Raw genomic sequence first — 18,498 nt, forward strand, 5'->3', positions numbered from 1 at the left:
AACGAATGTAAACTATTGTAATATTATCCACCTACTGAGTTACGCTGTATTCCAAATAATACAAGTTTTCTTTGAGATACGCCTTATTCTAAAAATGTGTTTTACCTCTTTTATGTCAGTAATTTCTTCGTTCCGATGACATATATAGATACTATTTTGTACGGTGAATAATACTCAATCATAATTTCAAATACTGATGACTTATGCTGTATTCAAATTAAGGCGACGATAAGTCCTTTACCTAAACCTTTTTGGCATGACATAATCTAATGTATTTTTTCCTTTTCCGCCCTGCTCCACCCGCCCTGCCCCGCCCGCCCTGCACCGTCACCACTATCTGCTTCCGGTGGTGCGATATTCTCGCGGCCCCTCGGACAAACGTGCCACAACGTCTGCCACATAGCGGTAAGTACCATTGCACTATTACCCGAGGAGTGTCGCTAACACGTCGTCCCAGAGACGCGGCCCGCGAGCGTTGTTTACGTTTACCTGCGCGACGCTTATCTCGCCCAGGGGGGGTCCGCGGACCTCATCTGTCACAAGTGCGGCGATTAGTGCGGACGTCTGTAGTGCCTCGTCTGTCCTGTGTCGTGCCTGCGCCCCTCGCTCGCGTCGACATGGCCCAGAGCGGAGTGGACACCGAGGTGCCCATACCGAGGAGTAGGGCTAGGCCGGTGCTCGCGCGGTACCGTCCGCCTGTCCCCAAGGTCTGTATTCCGAATAGTCTTTAGCTCGGCCCGCTCGGACCCCAGTGCTCTTTTTCGTCCGTCTGCAAATTTCGTGCTAATGTTTTCCATCGACGATTTTAGTTTCGCGAATGCTCAATTACTAAACTCAGTTGTCTTTTCAACCTTAAAACTATGACTCATTCCTGCTATTGCTGCTCAAGAGTTGCTATAATCGTGGGGTTTCGACGATGGGTAAAGTATTTTTTACTGTAAATACTCATTTAAACACCTGAAGTTCGCAATTGTTTTTTCAATCATTCCTCATTAACGGTGGTTTACCATTGTATTTGTTAATTCAATCGGTTTCCGCTTAGCGAATCTTATTGTATTTTTCGGGGTTTATTACCCTGTATTATTTATTTTCGCGGTTCACTAACGGTTGTTCCTTCAGTCAAATTAATCATAATTGCGTCAGTTCATCAAATACTTGCATTCGCGGGAGCGCGGGAGGTTTAAATTAGGTTAATTTGCCGACAGTATGGTTCACTTCGCATATGGAGTGTGTGGAATGTCAGGATTGTGTCCAGCAGCTCCTAAACTGTGTTTATTCATTTCTAATGGCACGCGCCGAACAGTTAGTTACCCGACCAATTCGTCAACACATACCCTAGATTGAGTACGCAACTATTGTAAGGCGCATGAAAGAATTCATTTAGTGCTTTTTATCATATTTTGTCATACATTTCGGATACAATGGACGAACGTCGATCTCGCGTCCTGAATAATGATTACATTAAAAATCTATCTATGTGTTGACATTTCCATTAAATAAATATTACGAATCGTTCGCCGTATATTATTAAACAGTAATGGAGAAACTTCTCGATAATTCGAATTACGTTGTACAAGCACAATATTATAGTATGTAGTATATAATATCGTGTTGGATCGAGTGGGTAAACCGCAGAACGGACGTGTGATAAGATGACTTCAACCAAGGCAGCGATCGAAGCGACTTAGTTATGCTGGTATATTTGTGCCTTCAACAACATTTACTGTGACCGATAGTCTATTTGAAAGAATTAGTATGCTGGAATCGAACGATATTAATGCAATCCGTTCGTGTTCTTTGCCTGCGGAAAAATAAAATGAATATCTCTTTCTAGCCGTTACTTTGCATTTATTCTTCGAAGGTGCCCATGCTGATCGATATTCAGTATTTTTTCGGAGTATTTTTCCTATTCTTATTTTTTAATGAATTTTACTGTCGCATAAGGACTTGCTGGTCCGGAATGCCATTGAATCAGTTGGCTATTCAAGGGTGGGATTAATTTATTGAATAGTGAGATATTCCCCCAATCCGGGGTTGGGTGCCAATAATGGGTCGTCAATTAATACAATTCATTAAGTAATAAGGTAATAAATTAGTTTTCTATGTGGATTTTGAATTCTGCCTTATCTTGCGCTGACTAACAAGCTGTTGATAATTCGAAAATTTTCTCTAGATATTTTCCATTTTTACCTATCATGTTTCTAATCTCTGTCGTTCCAGTGAGTAAGCTATTGATTTGCACGTATAATTATTATACGTGATGTTGAGGTGTGTTAGCACTCTATTTGTTTATGGTAAAATATGCACATATATCTAATATAGCTTTTGTGATGATATTATTCCGGCGTGTCGGTTGAAAGAAACATAATATATTTCTCTAATTTGGTCTTATTGAATTTAACAATATATTTATATTTTAATGAGTGGGAATACTATTTTGTTTAGGCCAGTGGTTAGTAACATATTCTATCATCATTATCATCATCGATTACAACCATAAAATAAATAAAAATGGGTGCATCGCTATATAAAATCTGGTTCTATTTTATTTGTGCAAGACGAGAAAAACATTCTAGGCACTCCACACGCCAGTAAATAATTTGGTTCTTTTAGTACATAATTACGTTTCCTGTAATTAATCAATACCGGATCATGTTTTGTTTCTGGTAGGTAGTAGGTACGCACCCACGAATATTTAGAAGGTAACCTCTTTATGGAAAATAATAATAGTATATTCTATATCCACACAATAAGATATTAATCTGTGCATGTATAACTAAAGCAATGATGCGCCCGAATAACAAAAAGCGTGCGAATAACGAATGAATCTGGCGCGAAACAAACTCGCCATTCTCACGTCCCGCACAACCGTAATTCTCTTTAATATTCAGGTAACGAGTAACGATACAAGCGAGCAGCCTGTCATCGTACTGTGAATGTTCCACATTTCGTTAGGAATCCATCATCGCTGACCAAATACTTACCACACTTCTTACTTCTCATGTACGACGTACGCAGAAGGGAAGGTGACTTATCTCGTAACGCATGAATTATTGGAAAGTACTAATTGGTGTAATTTAGTACCTCTACACCTAAATAGATCGAAGTACGTGCATAACAAGTTGTTAAGAAGCCACAAAATATGATGGCTCGCTTTTCTAGTTTCACGTGATGAGAAAGTGAACCAGCCCAAATTATCATAAATGAAGCCTTGCCAATTAATAGTAAACAATTTATTGAATTTATTATTCAGATCGCTCTACGGCTTTTTAATCCGAACGATTTCACAAAGTTACGAGATCATTCACTCTACCTACACTTTTCTCCTCAATGAACTTAGATGTTATTCTACTAGCCGTTGAATTTTACTCGAATGTCTGGTTTTATCTTGTGTCTATATATGATCTCGACGCTGGGAATTGAACAATCTATACCTACAGTTATTTTATTGTTGATATTATCAGATTCCTCATACGCTTTTCCGACCGTTGAATTTGTTTTTCATACATGTAATATGCCATTTTTTCCGGCAATGTTATTCTTCTTCAACAACCCTAAATGTATGTATGTTCTCCTGAGTGTATAATGTAATATTATGTGTGTGTAATACCTAATCATGTGTGTTATCCTTATTCATATTTGCATGTGTTTCTGTTACAGACCGCCTAAAGAGCCGACATAGGTATTTATTCCTAGGTACACTAATTATAATTATATTATATTATACATGTTGTCTTTGTGAAAAAAATGTAGACTGTATTCGGTTAAACCCGCGATACATAGTTTGCTACCGGCTACTGGTGAATATTACATGCCAGGCTGACTATATGGTGAATATCCTCGCATTATCTTCTCTGTGTTACCATAATAGACATCGTGCATTATGATGCTTTTGGTTAATAATATTATCAGTTGCACGATGTGTCATGATCTTATAGTCAGCTGAGTATGTGGAAGACATCGATGGCATGTTTATATTATACAGGATGATTTTTTTCGTGGCAACCGATGTTTTTTTTTATAACTTGAGTAAAACACAAAAAATCTGGAAAATTATTTTATTCGAAGTTAATTTGGTCCGGCACGATTTGTTAGGTTGCTCGAGGAATACTATGCCAGGCAGATGTCCGCCTTCGGTCGGCACACAAAGATTAGCCCTTTTTTCAGTATATTATAACTTTTTTGAGCGTTGCTATGAGCGTTGAGCTAGCTGCTCTAGGGTGTCTGGCCGGTTTGCATAAACTTTTCCGATGAGACGATCGGGGAATACTTGCTTCACTAAAGTTCTCGTTTCGCGAGTGGTATGGCTCGTCCTATGGCCGTCCTGTTGAAACCAATAATGCTATATGTCATATTCGTCCAGTCGTGTTGCCAAATAACCAGTTAACATGGCGCAGTAGCGCTCCCCATTGACCGTTTCTGTTGCTCAGTCTTTAATTACGGGCCGATGATTTCTTGGCACTTACACCACACTAGACGGTGACCTTTACTGGATGCAGAGGCACTTCGTGAATGGTTTGAGAATTTTCAGTGCCCCAGTAATGACAATTTTGCGTATTGACGCTTCCACACAGCGCAAAGTGTGCTTCGTCGGTCATGATTAAACGCTGCCAAAAATCGGGTTCGATTTCAACGATGTTCTGCATGATTTTGGCGTATTGAGCACGTCTGGGCTTGTCGGATGGCAATCATTTTCGGTGTTGTCTGTACCTTGTATGGAAATTCCTTCAAATCGACTTTCAGAATGGTCCACATGGTCGATGGATGCATGCCAAATTGCCGTGCGCGTCGACTATATGAGGTTTCTGGGTGTTCGTCAACATCATCCCGTACAGCGGCTATAGCCTCGTTGCTTCTGCGTTGACGTGTTTGATTCTTTGGCTTGGATGTTGTCACAGTACCGGAATCCTCAAATTTGGCCACCAGTGTTCTTATTGTCTTCGGTGTAGGCACACCACAATAATTACGTTAATTACGCACGTTGCGTCAACAAAACTAAAGACTTATATTGGAAAGAAAATTTCACAATTTCGGAGCGTCGTTTTGGTTTGTGTGTCCATGGTAAAAATTGTACCAAAATCACAATTCCAACGCGCTCTGTCATAAGTCGATCTGTAACCAGCAGTCATTTTTATAGCAGTTTTACATCGGTTACCACCGAAAAAATCATCCTGTACTTCTTCATTTTATTTCTATATTATTAAATACAAATAACTCACGAGTCAATTTTATCAGCATGGAAATTGGCAATTATTATAACTATGTGTAGTGTTAGAAAAGTATAGATAAAATCAATATTCACAATTTTCTTCTGCAAGTCTAGTATAGTATTTCACGTTTATCCGATTTTATTTGATCGTAAAAATCCACAAAGCACGATAAAATTACATAGAATGGATTGATACTTAATGAATATTAAAAAAAAAAGTATTTATTATTTATTTAATGGTAGGCAAACACATTAACCTAACCTAACTTAACCAGTACACCACGAGGGCGACTAATCTCTTCTCGGTTTCCTTTTGCGGAATTTTTACCTGAGAGTAGTCATTAAATAAATTAAAGTAATGAAAACGAAACTAACAAATATTAATCCACCCTAATTTTGCCGTGTCCTGTGAATTTGGGTGATACGATGGAATGGGCCTTTGGCGATCAATTTCGATTTTTTTTACACATTGCAAATACATCTGCACAATGTGTATATTTATGCATAGTGCGATTATTTTCTGCAAACTATTACGTCACTAAAATACATACACTGTTTACTATGTTAGTACATTTTAAGCACTGTGCACTTAAATGACACCATACTTGAAAAATCCCATTGTACATTTCCAGCGCTTATAAATAAATAGTTTCTCAAAATATTAAAGAAGAAAATGTGCCAAAAATATTGATGGGTTTTTGTCAGGAATTTTTTTGCTTTAGTAAAAGAACCGTTGAAAATACTTCTCGAGACAAACTAAAATGTAGCTACACAAGTCTGACAGACATCTATGGAATATTTCCATAAGCTCGCTCTACGTTGGTGTTCATCGAGTGGAAAGTTAGCGAAGCTTTTAGTCACATGAATAAAGTTAACCGTTCAAAGTCTGTTGACGAATGTCTTTCCTAACTATTTTATATTGAAAAAAAAAATGCTTTAATAAATCCATAAAATTCAACTAGCATTATTTTATTTATATTTTCATATTGAAGCAGGCTTAAGAAAAGTATTACAAAATTAATTTTGTTATATTTGGCTGTGAACATTCAGCGACTCCTTATAAACTCAAATATAGTTAATAGGGAAGATAAATTATTTACTCGAGTACTTATTATAGATGATAGAAAACGCTTAAATACCTAATAATTACCATGGAAATAACACAACTGAAAAATAAAATTTTAAACCAGGAATGTTTTTTTTTTGGACCATTGATTTATCTATATGAAAATTTTTATTTAACAAATAATCATAAAATTTTACTGAAAAATGTCGAAAATAAAAAAAAATATATAACTACCTTTATAAGTTTTTAAAATAATAATAACTTTTTAGTCATTTGGTTTTTGCATTTTTGATACCTATTGAGTATAATATATCTGTACCTCAGAGGCAGACGGATGCAAATCCAAACGTCAAATGTTGAACAATTGCCTAAAGAATCTACTTTCTCTAAGTGTTCAGAACATTAATTTGTATTTTCAGTATCTGAATACATTGCTTCTTTCATTATAAGGCTTGCATTTCTTCAAAATCAATGGACATGATCACAAACTGGATACGAAAATTGAAATGTCATTTCATCAAATTCTGGATTTGCATCCGTCTGCCTCTGAGGTACAGATATTTTGTCTTGTTTTTGGCGGTTAAAAAGATTTACTTATTATTAAATCATTTACATAAAATTATACATTTATAGAAATTTGCTTTGACTATGGTTATTTACCACCCTTTCTAAATATAAAAACAATAATCAATACAAAAAAAAAAACAAATTAAAACAATATTTTTAGAAAAAGGTAGTAAACATAGTAAAAACATGAAATGGGCTGAGTTTTTTACAAACTATAAAAAGCTCAATGTGTCAATCGAGTGGAAATGTAAAATTACCCAGATTGGCTTCCAAATTTTCCTTTATCCTTAAATAAACCAAAACTACATACGTTTGCGTTTTTATTTTTCCGTATTTTCTTATAAGTTAATTTCAAAAAAAATGGTCGGGCGATCTGACGATTTCGCACATGCTAAAGGCTTTGATTTCTCGAAAAGAAAGTAATGATTATATTTCTAGTACTCTTAAATGTTTAAAACGAGATTTATATCTTTAAAGTTCAGTGTTAGTAAATCGCTGGTAATAGGAACAAATTTTTGAACATGGGAAAATATTTTGCTACTAACACGAAAATTCTTGTAATATCTTAGGTTGCGTCTAAAATGAATGGTGTTATGCAAAAATGTTTCAAGCCACAAAATCGAAAAAATGGGTAAGCGTCAGAATCATAATCCAAAAGTGATACGAATCGGATACTCTGTAATGTTTTCAATGTAAATAAAAAATAAATAAATTAAATGAAATATTATTTATTCGAAAAAATAGTTTGATGAGTTTGAACGAACAAATTATCTATAATACCTCGATGTGTTAACCAAAAACCACGCAACTGGACTACAAACAATGTAACACGCTCTAAGATGCTAAATACATTGTTGCGTATTAAAATATCAATATGTGGGTAGCATGATAACAAAACAAAATGCAAATGCAAAAATGTGTTAACCCCGCTAATGACGCTTTATTTGCCAAAATTGCCGACAAGTTACGTTTAGCGACTAACTTTTCGTAATTTGGGGATTCATATTCCAAGTAAATCCTAAGGTATTTTTAATGTCAGGTTTAGAACACGAAGCTTTTTTTTTTTCCTCGGAAATTTCCATCACAATTAAATATGTACTATTGATAACCTTACTTAAAAAAAGGAAAAAGTTCTCATCATCATTCCCTTTCCGCAACTAATGGTGCATAGAGCAATCGCAGCAAATCTTGATAATTTTAGTCACATGAAGGTAAGATGATCAGTCTTACGGTTCAGGGACTATGAAATATTCTAGTGTAAAAACACCTTATTAAATAAATATTTCATGTCAACCATGTCGGGAATCGAACCCGAGACCTCTTGCATGGTAGGCAAACGCGCTTACCACTACACCACGAGGCTGACATTACATTGATTAAATTATTATTTTTTGGGGAAGTAACATGGTTTTAAATATTATCGCGTTATTAGTATTACAAAGGTAATAAATAGGTTTTAAGGTGTTTTAGTTAGATTTTTATATAAAAAAAAAAAAACAATTTATAATTTTATCACCTTTTTTTGTGATCAATTATTGTTCAAACTGCAAAATTTCACTGTTCTTGGACTGGCACTTGACTGAACACCTCACCACCTCGCCTTCGTGGATAATCGAACTAAGCTGCGTTTGGTTTGCCAATAGAGTGCCCTTTGCATCTCTGGGTACGGAAGGGTGAATGATAATGAGCAACGTTTTGACTATCGAATTAATTCCATACGCCTGCATTTGAGGAAACCACGCGATGTCGCGAGATTAGACATTAGACACCTGTAATCGAATATTAGGAATCGCGGGTTAGAAGTATACATGGTAGTTTAGGCCGGGTTGATGTCCTAATGATGTTATTCCTATCCGCATTGCCGGAAGTGCATATATGGCGCTAGTAGGAATCGATCGGTACTCGAGAATGGCGACTGCTTCCTAACATGGGTTGCTATCGCCACTAACTGGTAACTGGCTCAGGTAGGGTGGATCTGGTCAACTCTCGAGTCTGCACTCTTACCTGATGCAAGGCAGAGGCAGAAGTGTCGTTCTGAAGAACGACGACCCGAACATTCCACTAAACGAAATGTTAATATTTCTCACACCGATGAGTTAAGGACTTCAAGAAATTGGGTACAAGTTTTAGATTGGTTACTGAAATAAATATAACTATAAGAATCAATCGGGTTGTAGTCCCGTGGCTAGTGTTGCAGACTCGTGGATCAGAGGATCTAGGTTCAAACCCTAATACCCCAACTTGATTCCCGTGTTTTAATACTCAGTTCTAATACTTACAACACATTGAAAATGGCCCCATAAGTCATAAGTAAATCGTAAGAACGTAAATATTTATTTTTGCTATGGAAAACTGCTGAAAACATACTTATTTTTTTATAAGTCTTACTGTGGTTCTGTTGATCGCGTTATCCGGGTAAACTTCTACTCCTCAATTTGATTCATGTTTTATTCAAACGCTTTAGCGGAATAATATATTTTTTTTGTCTTTTTTTAGGCCTTTTATTTTAAGGTTTCGTAATATATTTAGTGTTGTAGAAAAATTATTCCGAATAGTATTAATTTAAATATTTCGAACCTATAGAAATTATTTGAAATATTTTGTAAGTTCTTATACTATGACAATATTATATTACTTATAGTTTTAAGACTTAAATGTGCATTAATTCAAAATATTCTATAATATTTTTATACCGAACCATTACCTTGGTTAAAATTATATTCTCTTCATTCGCTGTTTCCCCTTTACAATGTAGAGACATTTTTTTTTATTTATAAAAGTCACTTTGTATTTTTACCTATCTGATATAGTAGATAAAGTATATAGTCGATGGCTGCTCTCGGGTAAAAATCCTGAAAAAGGAAATCGAATAGAGAAACGTCCGCTTCGTAGTGTAGTGGTTGGCGCGTTCGCCTACCATCATTAAGGTCCAGGGTTAGATTCCCGCGAAGGTTGACATGAAATATTTGAAATACATAATATGTTTGATGATAGTAGATAATGCACTTACAGATAAATCTATTTCGGTACCGTTCTCATTGCATTATTTATGTAAATCAGGCGAATTCAGTGCCTTTATGTATGAACCTTTAGCATATACCATTTTCTAATAAATTTTAAAAAAATCACATTTTTTTAGTATTTTAAAAAAATAATTTGTAATTAACTCTGAAGAAGGCGTAGTGTTGCCGAAACAAGTTGGTCGTCAAATTATAAAAGTATAAGTGGTACATAAAAACAAAGTGATTTTATTTTAATATATTAAATTATAATGTTTCACAAAGTGCTTTAAACATAAAAAATTTTAAAAATACAATTTTCAATTCAAATTTCGAAATGGATCATTTATTGGTTTTTTCGAGTGATCCCCATGCCTGCGGTTTGTCCAGTTTGTGTATGGCGTCACCCTTGCGCCTCGGTTAGGAGTGTTGATAACCTAATGATATGGCGGAATGTCCATTACATAGATATTGTGTTCTCCATTGTCCATTACCTACCCAAACCACAAAATACCTTACGATTTCATTCTTAGCAATCTCTTCGTCCGTTCAACAGTGAATTTTAAATGATTCAGGATTCGCCTACTAAACATTTTTTGCGAACCCTTTGTTGTCTTTGTGTGATTCGGTGAACGAAAGTGCAGCGTGCTTTATAATAATTTATTATTATACAAGATTTTGGATACCTAGTTTTTTCAGAGTCCTTAAAAATAAGACTTTCGCGTGAGAAACAAATATTGTTACTTGTTACCACTTTATGTAGAATAACAAACTAAATGGACTTTGATTTGCTATGTGATAACCTGTCTGGAAGATTTTAGTCATGCATCCTTTCCGATTGTCAGAGTGGGAGAGGCTATGTATTTTTTAAATTTTATTTGAGTATCTACTTTAAATAGTAATTGAAAACAAAATTGTTAGTTTCCACCTCGAATTAAAAACCTTAATTCATTTTTAAAAATACACAGTTTGTTGTCCATCGTTTTAATTACTGGTATTCTTGATTGATTCTGAAACATGCAATTTAAAAATGTGAATGTTTCAAAGGGGTCATCCCGTAGTTATTGACTCTGTATTGACTTATAATCAGTAGTTAGCGTGTACATAACGTTATTTATTGTTATTATTATTACCCTTTTAAAGCAAAATTCTGAAAAAAAAATTCTGTAGTCTACTAACATTGGATTACATACGATAAATAATATTGTACATTATTTTTACAAATATTAAAATAATGAACCTGCTTTATTTCGTCCGTGTTATAAACAGCGTATGTACTAAAGAAACGCGTTTCTTCCATTCATGTATCCACATCGTATTATAAAATATGCAAATATGTAACGTTCGTGTAATATTTTTCCGAGAAACTTATAATTTATGTTGATACATACAAACCATTTGTTTACATTTGTGCAATATTGACCTGAATACTTCGTAATATTTTACTACCGATTCTCAATCTCAAAGTCTATGTATGATAACAATGAAATTAATTGTTACAAATTAAATTATAACAATGTTTTTTTAATATTTATTAATAAATAATAAATACGTATTTGCGTTCTTATAACTTACCGAAACATGTCATTTTAAGGGCCATTTTCAACGAGTTGTAAATAACTCACTATTAGAAAATGGGAATCATGTTGGGGTAGAGTGAGATTCGAACCACGGACCTTGTGAGTCCGAGACACTTGCCACGGGACCACAAACCGATTCTTTTGAATCGGTAATTTGTTCATTTTTTTATTAATATAGTAAATAAAATATTTTTTGTGCAAAATTAGTTTAACAGTAGGTATTAGGAGTATTAGGTAGGTAGCATATTTAGTTTCCTACTAGGTACATTATATTGAAAATCTGCGCAACAGGTGAAGATCTACCGTGTGTCGGTGTACGCGCTAGATCGTGTAGGATCATTGAATAGGTACTCTCGTTCACATTCTACTTGTTGGCAATCCGCGAAGTAAAAAGTCGCCTTTATGTTCAACATCCGCGCTCGTTCCCACAACACGTCTCCAATGTTGTGTTCCCAGTTCTCGGTTCTCAGATAGGTAGGTAGTGGCTACTCAGTATGATACATGAGCTGGCTATTAAACTGGTCAAGATACATATTATAAAATGATATTATCGATACCCCGATGAATCTAATCAATGACCAAACAGATGTTGCTGTTAGTCGATTTAATTGAGTTATATTTAAGTGCAGTAATTATACGAGCTGTATAAAATGTCAATGTCGTCTGAAGTAGTAAGTTTGTCTTTCCAAAGAGGTCAGTCTATCACAGGATAGACTAATAAAAAATAAATATTTAATACGTCCAATTAATGATCCAATGAAATATTTCAATTTTGGTTTACTTACAATGAATCAATTGCGACACTTATTGCATGCAAAAATGCTTACTGTGTTTTTTTCGATTAGTTACTTTGATTTTAATACGTGTCGTATTTAGTTTGAAATGTTCCGTAGAAGCATAAAGATTTGTTAAATTTTATTTCTTTTTGTCAACATGTATGTTTATTTCCAATGTGTTACCCTGACCGAAAAATCTAAGATGAAATATCTGGGAATAATAATCGACCAAAATATGAAATGGAAAGAACAAATAGATTCAATGTGCAAAAGACTAAGAAAATTATTCCACATATTTTTAAAGCTTAGAGGTATTTTATCGACGGATCAATTAAAGACAGTTTATTATGCTCTAGTACAGTCAATCATTCAATATGCAATAGTTGGATGGGGGGGGGGGGGGGCTTATAACGCTCATCTTAGACCCTTAAAAATTCTACAAAAAAAATCATCAAAATAATACTTTATAAACCATCCTTGTTCTCAACTACCGAACTGTTCAAAGAATTTAATGTTTTAAGAGTGGAGGATATCTACGGAAAGTGCTGTATGCTCCAGGTGCATAAGGAGAGCCTCCCATCGGACCGTATTACGGGAAGGTTGAGAACAGGATGCCTCGCTCTACCGAGAATTAAAACTACCACGGCCAAACATCATTATACTTACATAGGACGGAAGCTTTTCAATAATTTACCACAAAATCTACGTCAAGAAATAAATTACGAAAAATTTAAGGATAAATTAAAGAAAAGCTTCTTGACATAACTCTTGACATCTTGACATTAACATTAACTGTATTTTAAAAAAAGAGATGTATGTTTAATATGTGCCCGTGTTTACAAAATTTGTGTTTTTATTTAATATATATATATATATATTTTTTTATTAGTGTTATATTTTCTCAATTTTTAAAATTGTTTAATTTTTTATTTATTTTATTATTTTGTTTTGCATTTTATGTTTTATTTTTATGTTATTTTGTAAACTTGCCAAACACAAGAGCTAGACTCTTTTTTGGCAAGTTCAACCTTAAGTGTTTCATTTTTCTACTGAATGTATTGTTTATTTATGCTAAAATAAAGGTTTTTAAAAAAAAAATATATATATATATATTGTCTATCTTTGTTTTGTGTATTGCGGCGGTCTAAAATTTTATTGCATAAATCCGATCTACATTATAGTTTACCGATGATTGTGATATTTTAGTATTTTGCCAGTTAATTGAGGTGAGTCGTTAATATATAACGTATTTTATAGGTTTAGTGAGATAGTGCGCCACCTATCTAATATAATATTCAAAATAATCGTTTTAAGCGTCCCTTCCTCGTCAGAAACTGCTAAAATGGCCATAGAATATCGAATTGAAATATTATTGTAGCTAAAAAAAACATTTTATTATAAGTAAATCGCGAGGCGATAAATATGTTTGCTTGCGGCTAATCTTCATTTATCACGCGAACCTTCGTATAATTTTTACTATGTTGGGAGTTCGGAGTGTTGAGACAAGATTAGTTATTTTGTGTGAATTACATTTACGCTCATTTGATTCTATTATTCTAGTATAGTTTTGATTTAACGTAATTTATAAACAAATACGTTTATTTCTATTTTCATATATTTTTAACTTTTTTTTTTTTTTTTCTATTGAATATGTTCTGTAACTTGAAATATAAAAATAAAACTTTTATTTTATTAGTTGGTTGGAAGAAATTGCCATTTGGCAATAAGCCCGCCAATGTACAAATAACATTATGCACAAAAAGTTAAATAAATAAAATAAATAAATATAGTTTTATTTATACTGGGCTCAGCGGTATGCATCGTGCAGCGTGAAACGTCCTCCGCCCTCCGTGCAGTACAGATTCGCGGATTGTCCGTTTTCGTATAATTCATTATTCATGATACAGAGCAGTTGAACTCCCGACCGTGCCATCTATCAGCAGTCAGCAGTGCGATGCACTACTTTATACTCTATCCAACCATTTATTTAACTTTTGACAGCTCGATTATGTATCGATTAGGGATGTCCTAATGCGTTACCGAATCGATTTCTCATAAAAATCGACTTTATTTAGGAAAAAGTTTTAATCTCAACATTTTGTAGCTTATAAACATACCCAGACGTTTAAAGCAGAGTTTATATTACGAAAGCGCTGTAGTAAAACTTTTTTTTTTTTAAAGTCTTCATTCAATAAAAAATATTGCAAAAAATACATCATTTCTTTACAAAAGAAACCTTAAATACAGTCTCGATAAACTCCTTAATTGGAGTTTGTCATTGGGTGCAGGAGCTACAGAAAACCCAAATATGCATCGGACTATTTTATTGTCGTAATGTAAATTGAGAAATTTTGTGTCGCGACACTGTCAGTTTGTCGGCGACAATAATAAATGACAGCGACCACGGCGCCATTAAAGTTCAATATATTCTGACAAACTGTCAAATTAGTTTTGGCCATAGACAAAATCCGTCGCCAATGACGCAGTGGCGGCGTTAATTTGCCATCACTTGCAACGAGACGCCCGTGCTATATAGTAACTACATTTCCTTTCGCTGAGAGTTCATTCACATTTTTTATACGTCGAGTTGAGTATTTATATTCCTCCGTATTGATTGTTTTTATTCCCGTGAGCTTTATACTTACAAAATAATGCCGAAAGGTATGGTGCTTAAAGGACAATCGAGAGAGCTTGTGCTGCGCCTTCGTGAATATTTTGAAAAGGAATGTCGTAATGGCGGACCTCTTATACCAGTGACGCAAGTTAGAGACCGTGTTGCAGCAGCATTGGGAATAAGTGCTCCAACAGTGGCAAAAATAACCAAAGAAAGCTACGGCAGAAGCAGCATGGAACAGAACACGCTATCTACGCCTAAGAAAAAACGTCAGCCCCGTAAAGTGACTGCAGTTGACAGTTTTGACGCTGATGCTATTCGCCGTCATATATACGACTATTACTTTAGAAAAGAGATTCCGACATTAAAAAAACTAGTAGAATCTCTGAAAAATAGTGGCTTGTTTCGTGGTCAAAAATCTTCTTTGGCAAAGGTGTTAAAACAGATTGGGTTTCTATATAAAAAATGTGACAAAAGAAAAATATTGATGGAGCGCCATGATATTGCTTTGTCTCGATGTCAATTTTTAAGACAAGCGAAGAAAATAGAAAACTGGTCGAATGTGGTTTTCACAGACGAAACTTGGCTCAATGCGAATCATACGCTGTCAAAAAATTGGACTGACGACACTGCTGCCTCCACTTCTGCAGTGCCAATGGGGAAAGGAGAACGCCTCATTATTTGCCATGCGGGAGCAGAAAAAGGATTTATGCCAGACGCTCTATTAGCATTCAAATCCCAGAAAACAGGAGATTATCATGAGGAGATGAATGCGGACGTGTATGAAAAGTGGTTCAGAGAAATGCTGACATCACTCGAAGAGCCATCGATAATATTTATTGATAATGCACCCTATCACTCTCGTCAAATTCATAAAATGCCAACGCAGGCCAATAGAAAAGCTGTTATCATAAACTGGCTACGTGACAATGGGGAGGATGTGGACGAGTCCTTACGAAAAATAGAGTTACTGAATATACTGAAGAAAAAAAAACAGCCAAAACGGTACGTGATCGATGAAATGGCAGCAGAACATGGCCATATCGTTCTCAGAATTCCCCCATACCACTGTCAATACAATGCTATTGAGCTTATCTGGGCACAAGTCAAAGGACACGCCGCTAGAAACAACACAACTCCTCCTTTTACCGCTAAGAAAATGATAGATCTTCTTAAAAATGCGTGTGCTAATGTGACGCCTGAAAACTGGGCGAATGTCGTCGAAAGCACAAAGAAGAAGATATTTTCTGATTGGGATCGTGATATTGCGTTTGACATTGTTAATACGGGAGAATTTACAATTAATGTTACTGAGGATTCAAGTGATGATTCCAGTTCATATGGGGAAGAATCCGACGATTTTTCTTAATAAAATTAATTTAAAGTCATCTTTTGTAAGCCTACAAGAAAGTATCAATATTTTTCACTGCCCTTTTCTTTGGAAATGCACACAGAAATTTAATGTGATAGTGTAGTGGATCGACTATCAGCATTACAGACCAATATTATTGGTCAGAGTCAATCGGGCATCTGAAACGGGGTGAGTTTTTTTTGTATCTTGTTGTACTTTGACAAATAATACTAGATAGCGTTGGCTCCTCTTTCCAGAGTTGCGTAGAGCTTTGACCGCTAAGGCGTGCATCACAATTGCGTATTCAGAAATCGATAAGTAGTTTTTAATAAATATTTGATATTTTCACAATATTGAATCAGTTAGACATTTATATTTCATGTAAATTAGTCGTATTCATTATTAAGTGAATAAAATACTGTGGCTTTCGATAGATTTTTTTTTTTTTAATTTCTGGTTTTAATTTAATTCACATTTTATATTTTTTCATGAAAAAATCAACTTGTTTAATCCTCATTGCATAAGTAGGCTCAATAAACATCGATATCGATAAATATCGGAGCAAAAGAACATGTCGCTTCACTATCGTAATGAAAAAAACATGAAGTATTGCATTTTTCGGTCTATGGTTGCCTGTCAATAATTACGGAACTTTATAGGCGCCCATGTGTCAAAAGTTAAATAAACGCTTGGAAATACTATAGTGAAATGCGTTTTCAGGCAGCTCGTAAGAATGCACTTTGCTCAGTCGACATGTTGCAGCGTGCAATTTTGCCATTTTCTTTCACAAAACTCTTTGGTGCAAACATGATAAGAGAATTATCTTTGAAATTCCTTTCCTTTATTATCTAAGTACTAAACAAACATATTTGTCATCCAACTCCGTCCTACTGCTCCTTTCTTTCACAATATAAGGGGACAAATAAAAATAATAAATATCTTCGTTTTAAAACAAATACATATGCATGTACCTACATAATTTATTATTGAATCTTGTATTTTAGTACGTTATAATATAAAAAAAGTGTAAATTTCTTTATGATTTCAAGAACGTTCAAAATCGTACTGTTAACCAAATCTACAGTTTTAAAAATCATTTTAGGTATGCAGTTATAATTCAGTAAAATATTAATACTAACTCATCCATGTGTTTTTTTATTATTTCACAACATGTACTAAATAATGAAGTGATACGAAGTGAAATATGATTTAGCTGTAAGAAATATATATGTTTAAAATAAAAAAAATAACGTATCTTTGCGTACAATCATAATACATTCCTCGTTGGATTCCCTCTTCCAGGAATATGCTAGGTGATAGTGTGTCGGGAGGGGGTGGCGGCGTCGGGCGGGGTGGCGGCAAGCGGCACTCTGTGCCACGCCGCGGCCCCCGCTTGACGTCCGACGCCCCGCCGCAGCTCGGTCTACTGCTGTTAGTATTCTCATAGTCTCACACGCCGCGAGTTGTAGCCGGTGCAATCGAGTGCCTTCACCTTATCAGTTTGAACTCGCGATCTAGTCACACACGATTCGCGTAGGAAGTGACGAACTGTCTTACAGCTGTTTCGGTGTCAATTGTGTATTTGTCGTTTAGTAGTTTAGTAGTTTAGTAGTCTGATAGCGTTACCGCGGTTCGGACATATCGGAGTTTTCAGTTCGTGGATATCAGTGCAGTGTAAACTTCGGCGTTAGCCGTTCCGAGGGGGCTGTAATTCTGGCGACCGGCGAAGGAGATGCTCTCGGAGCCGCAATGAACGGGAACAGCGTGAACGGGCGCCCCGGGAGCACCAGCAACGGGGGCTTCCTGTACGGCAGTAGCGGGCTGCTGGGGCGCGCCAGGGCCGTGCCCCCGCCCACGCTGCCCCGCCACTCCTCGGCCTCATTCAACGCGGGCAACGGAGGCGCGGGGCTGCTCAGCAACGGCGGGCTGCGGGACCGCGCCGAGCCCTCCGGGGGCTCTTGCCGCCTGGCGAGCTTGGAGCGCCTGGCTCTCCGCCAGCGGCTCATAGACACGCCGGATTCCGTGGTGAGCGGGACAACTCGTACTTTCGATGCTTATAACACGGATATTTTATTCAAATACGCTAGGATTTAGGTTCATTTTGTGGTTTCTCTTTTTTGACAATAGTAAGTGAACCACCTGTCACTTTGAAAACGGCCGCTATAATTTTGCCAGCTGCATATTACGAGTGTTTCAGCTAAAAAACGAAAGAAATCGATCGAATATAATGATTTACCACTTTCTAATTACTCTAATGATATCGTTAGTATATCGAGATAAGTTATAAATAATCATTTGTGCAGACAACTCGTATCTTGCGGTTGTGGTCTGGGTAG

General features: G+C 35.7%; 1 protein-coding gene across 3 annotated transcripts in view; it reads left to right on the forward strand.

The window, feature by feature from the left end:
* Positions 1-424: 424 nt before the first annotated feature.
* pnut (septin 7-like protein pnut) overlaps positions 425-18,498 on the forward strand; it is a 77,322-nt gene continuing 59,248 nt past the window's right edge. Inside the window, exon 1 of one of the 3 annotated variants that reach the window (XM_088230030.1) lies at positions 425-707. In XM_088230030.1, coding sequence (XP_088086156.1) covers positions 618-707 — 90 coding nt within the window. In that variant the 5' untranslated portion in view covers positions 425-617. Of the gene's footprint in view, positions 708-837; positions 921-17,528; positions 18,188-18,498 lie in introns of those variants that run through there. The other 2 variants (XM_088230031.1, XM_088230029.1) reach the window with 2 other exon arrangements.

This window comes from Micrasema longulum, unplaced genomic scaffold, assembly GCF_059751315.1.
Source record: "Micrasema longulum isolate JH-2025_06_02 unplaced genomic scaffold, ASM5975131v1 h1tg000725l, whole genome shotgun sequence".
Classification (NCBI taxonomy): Eukaryota; Metazoa; Arthropoda; class Insecta; order Trichoptera; family Brachycentridae; genus Micrasema; species Micrasema longulum.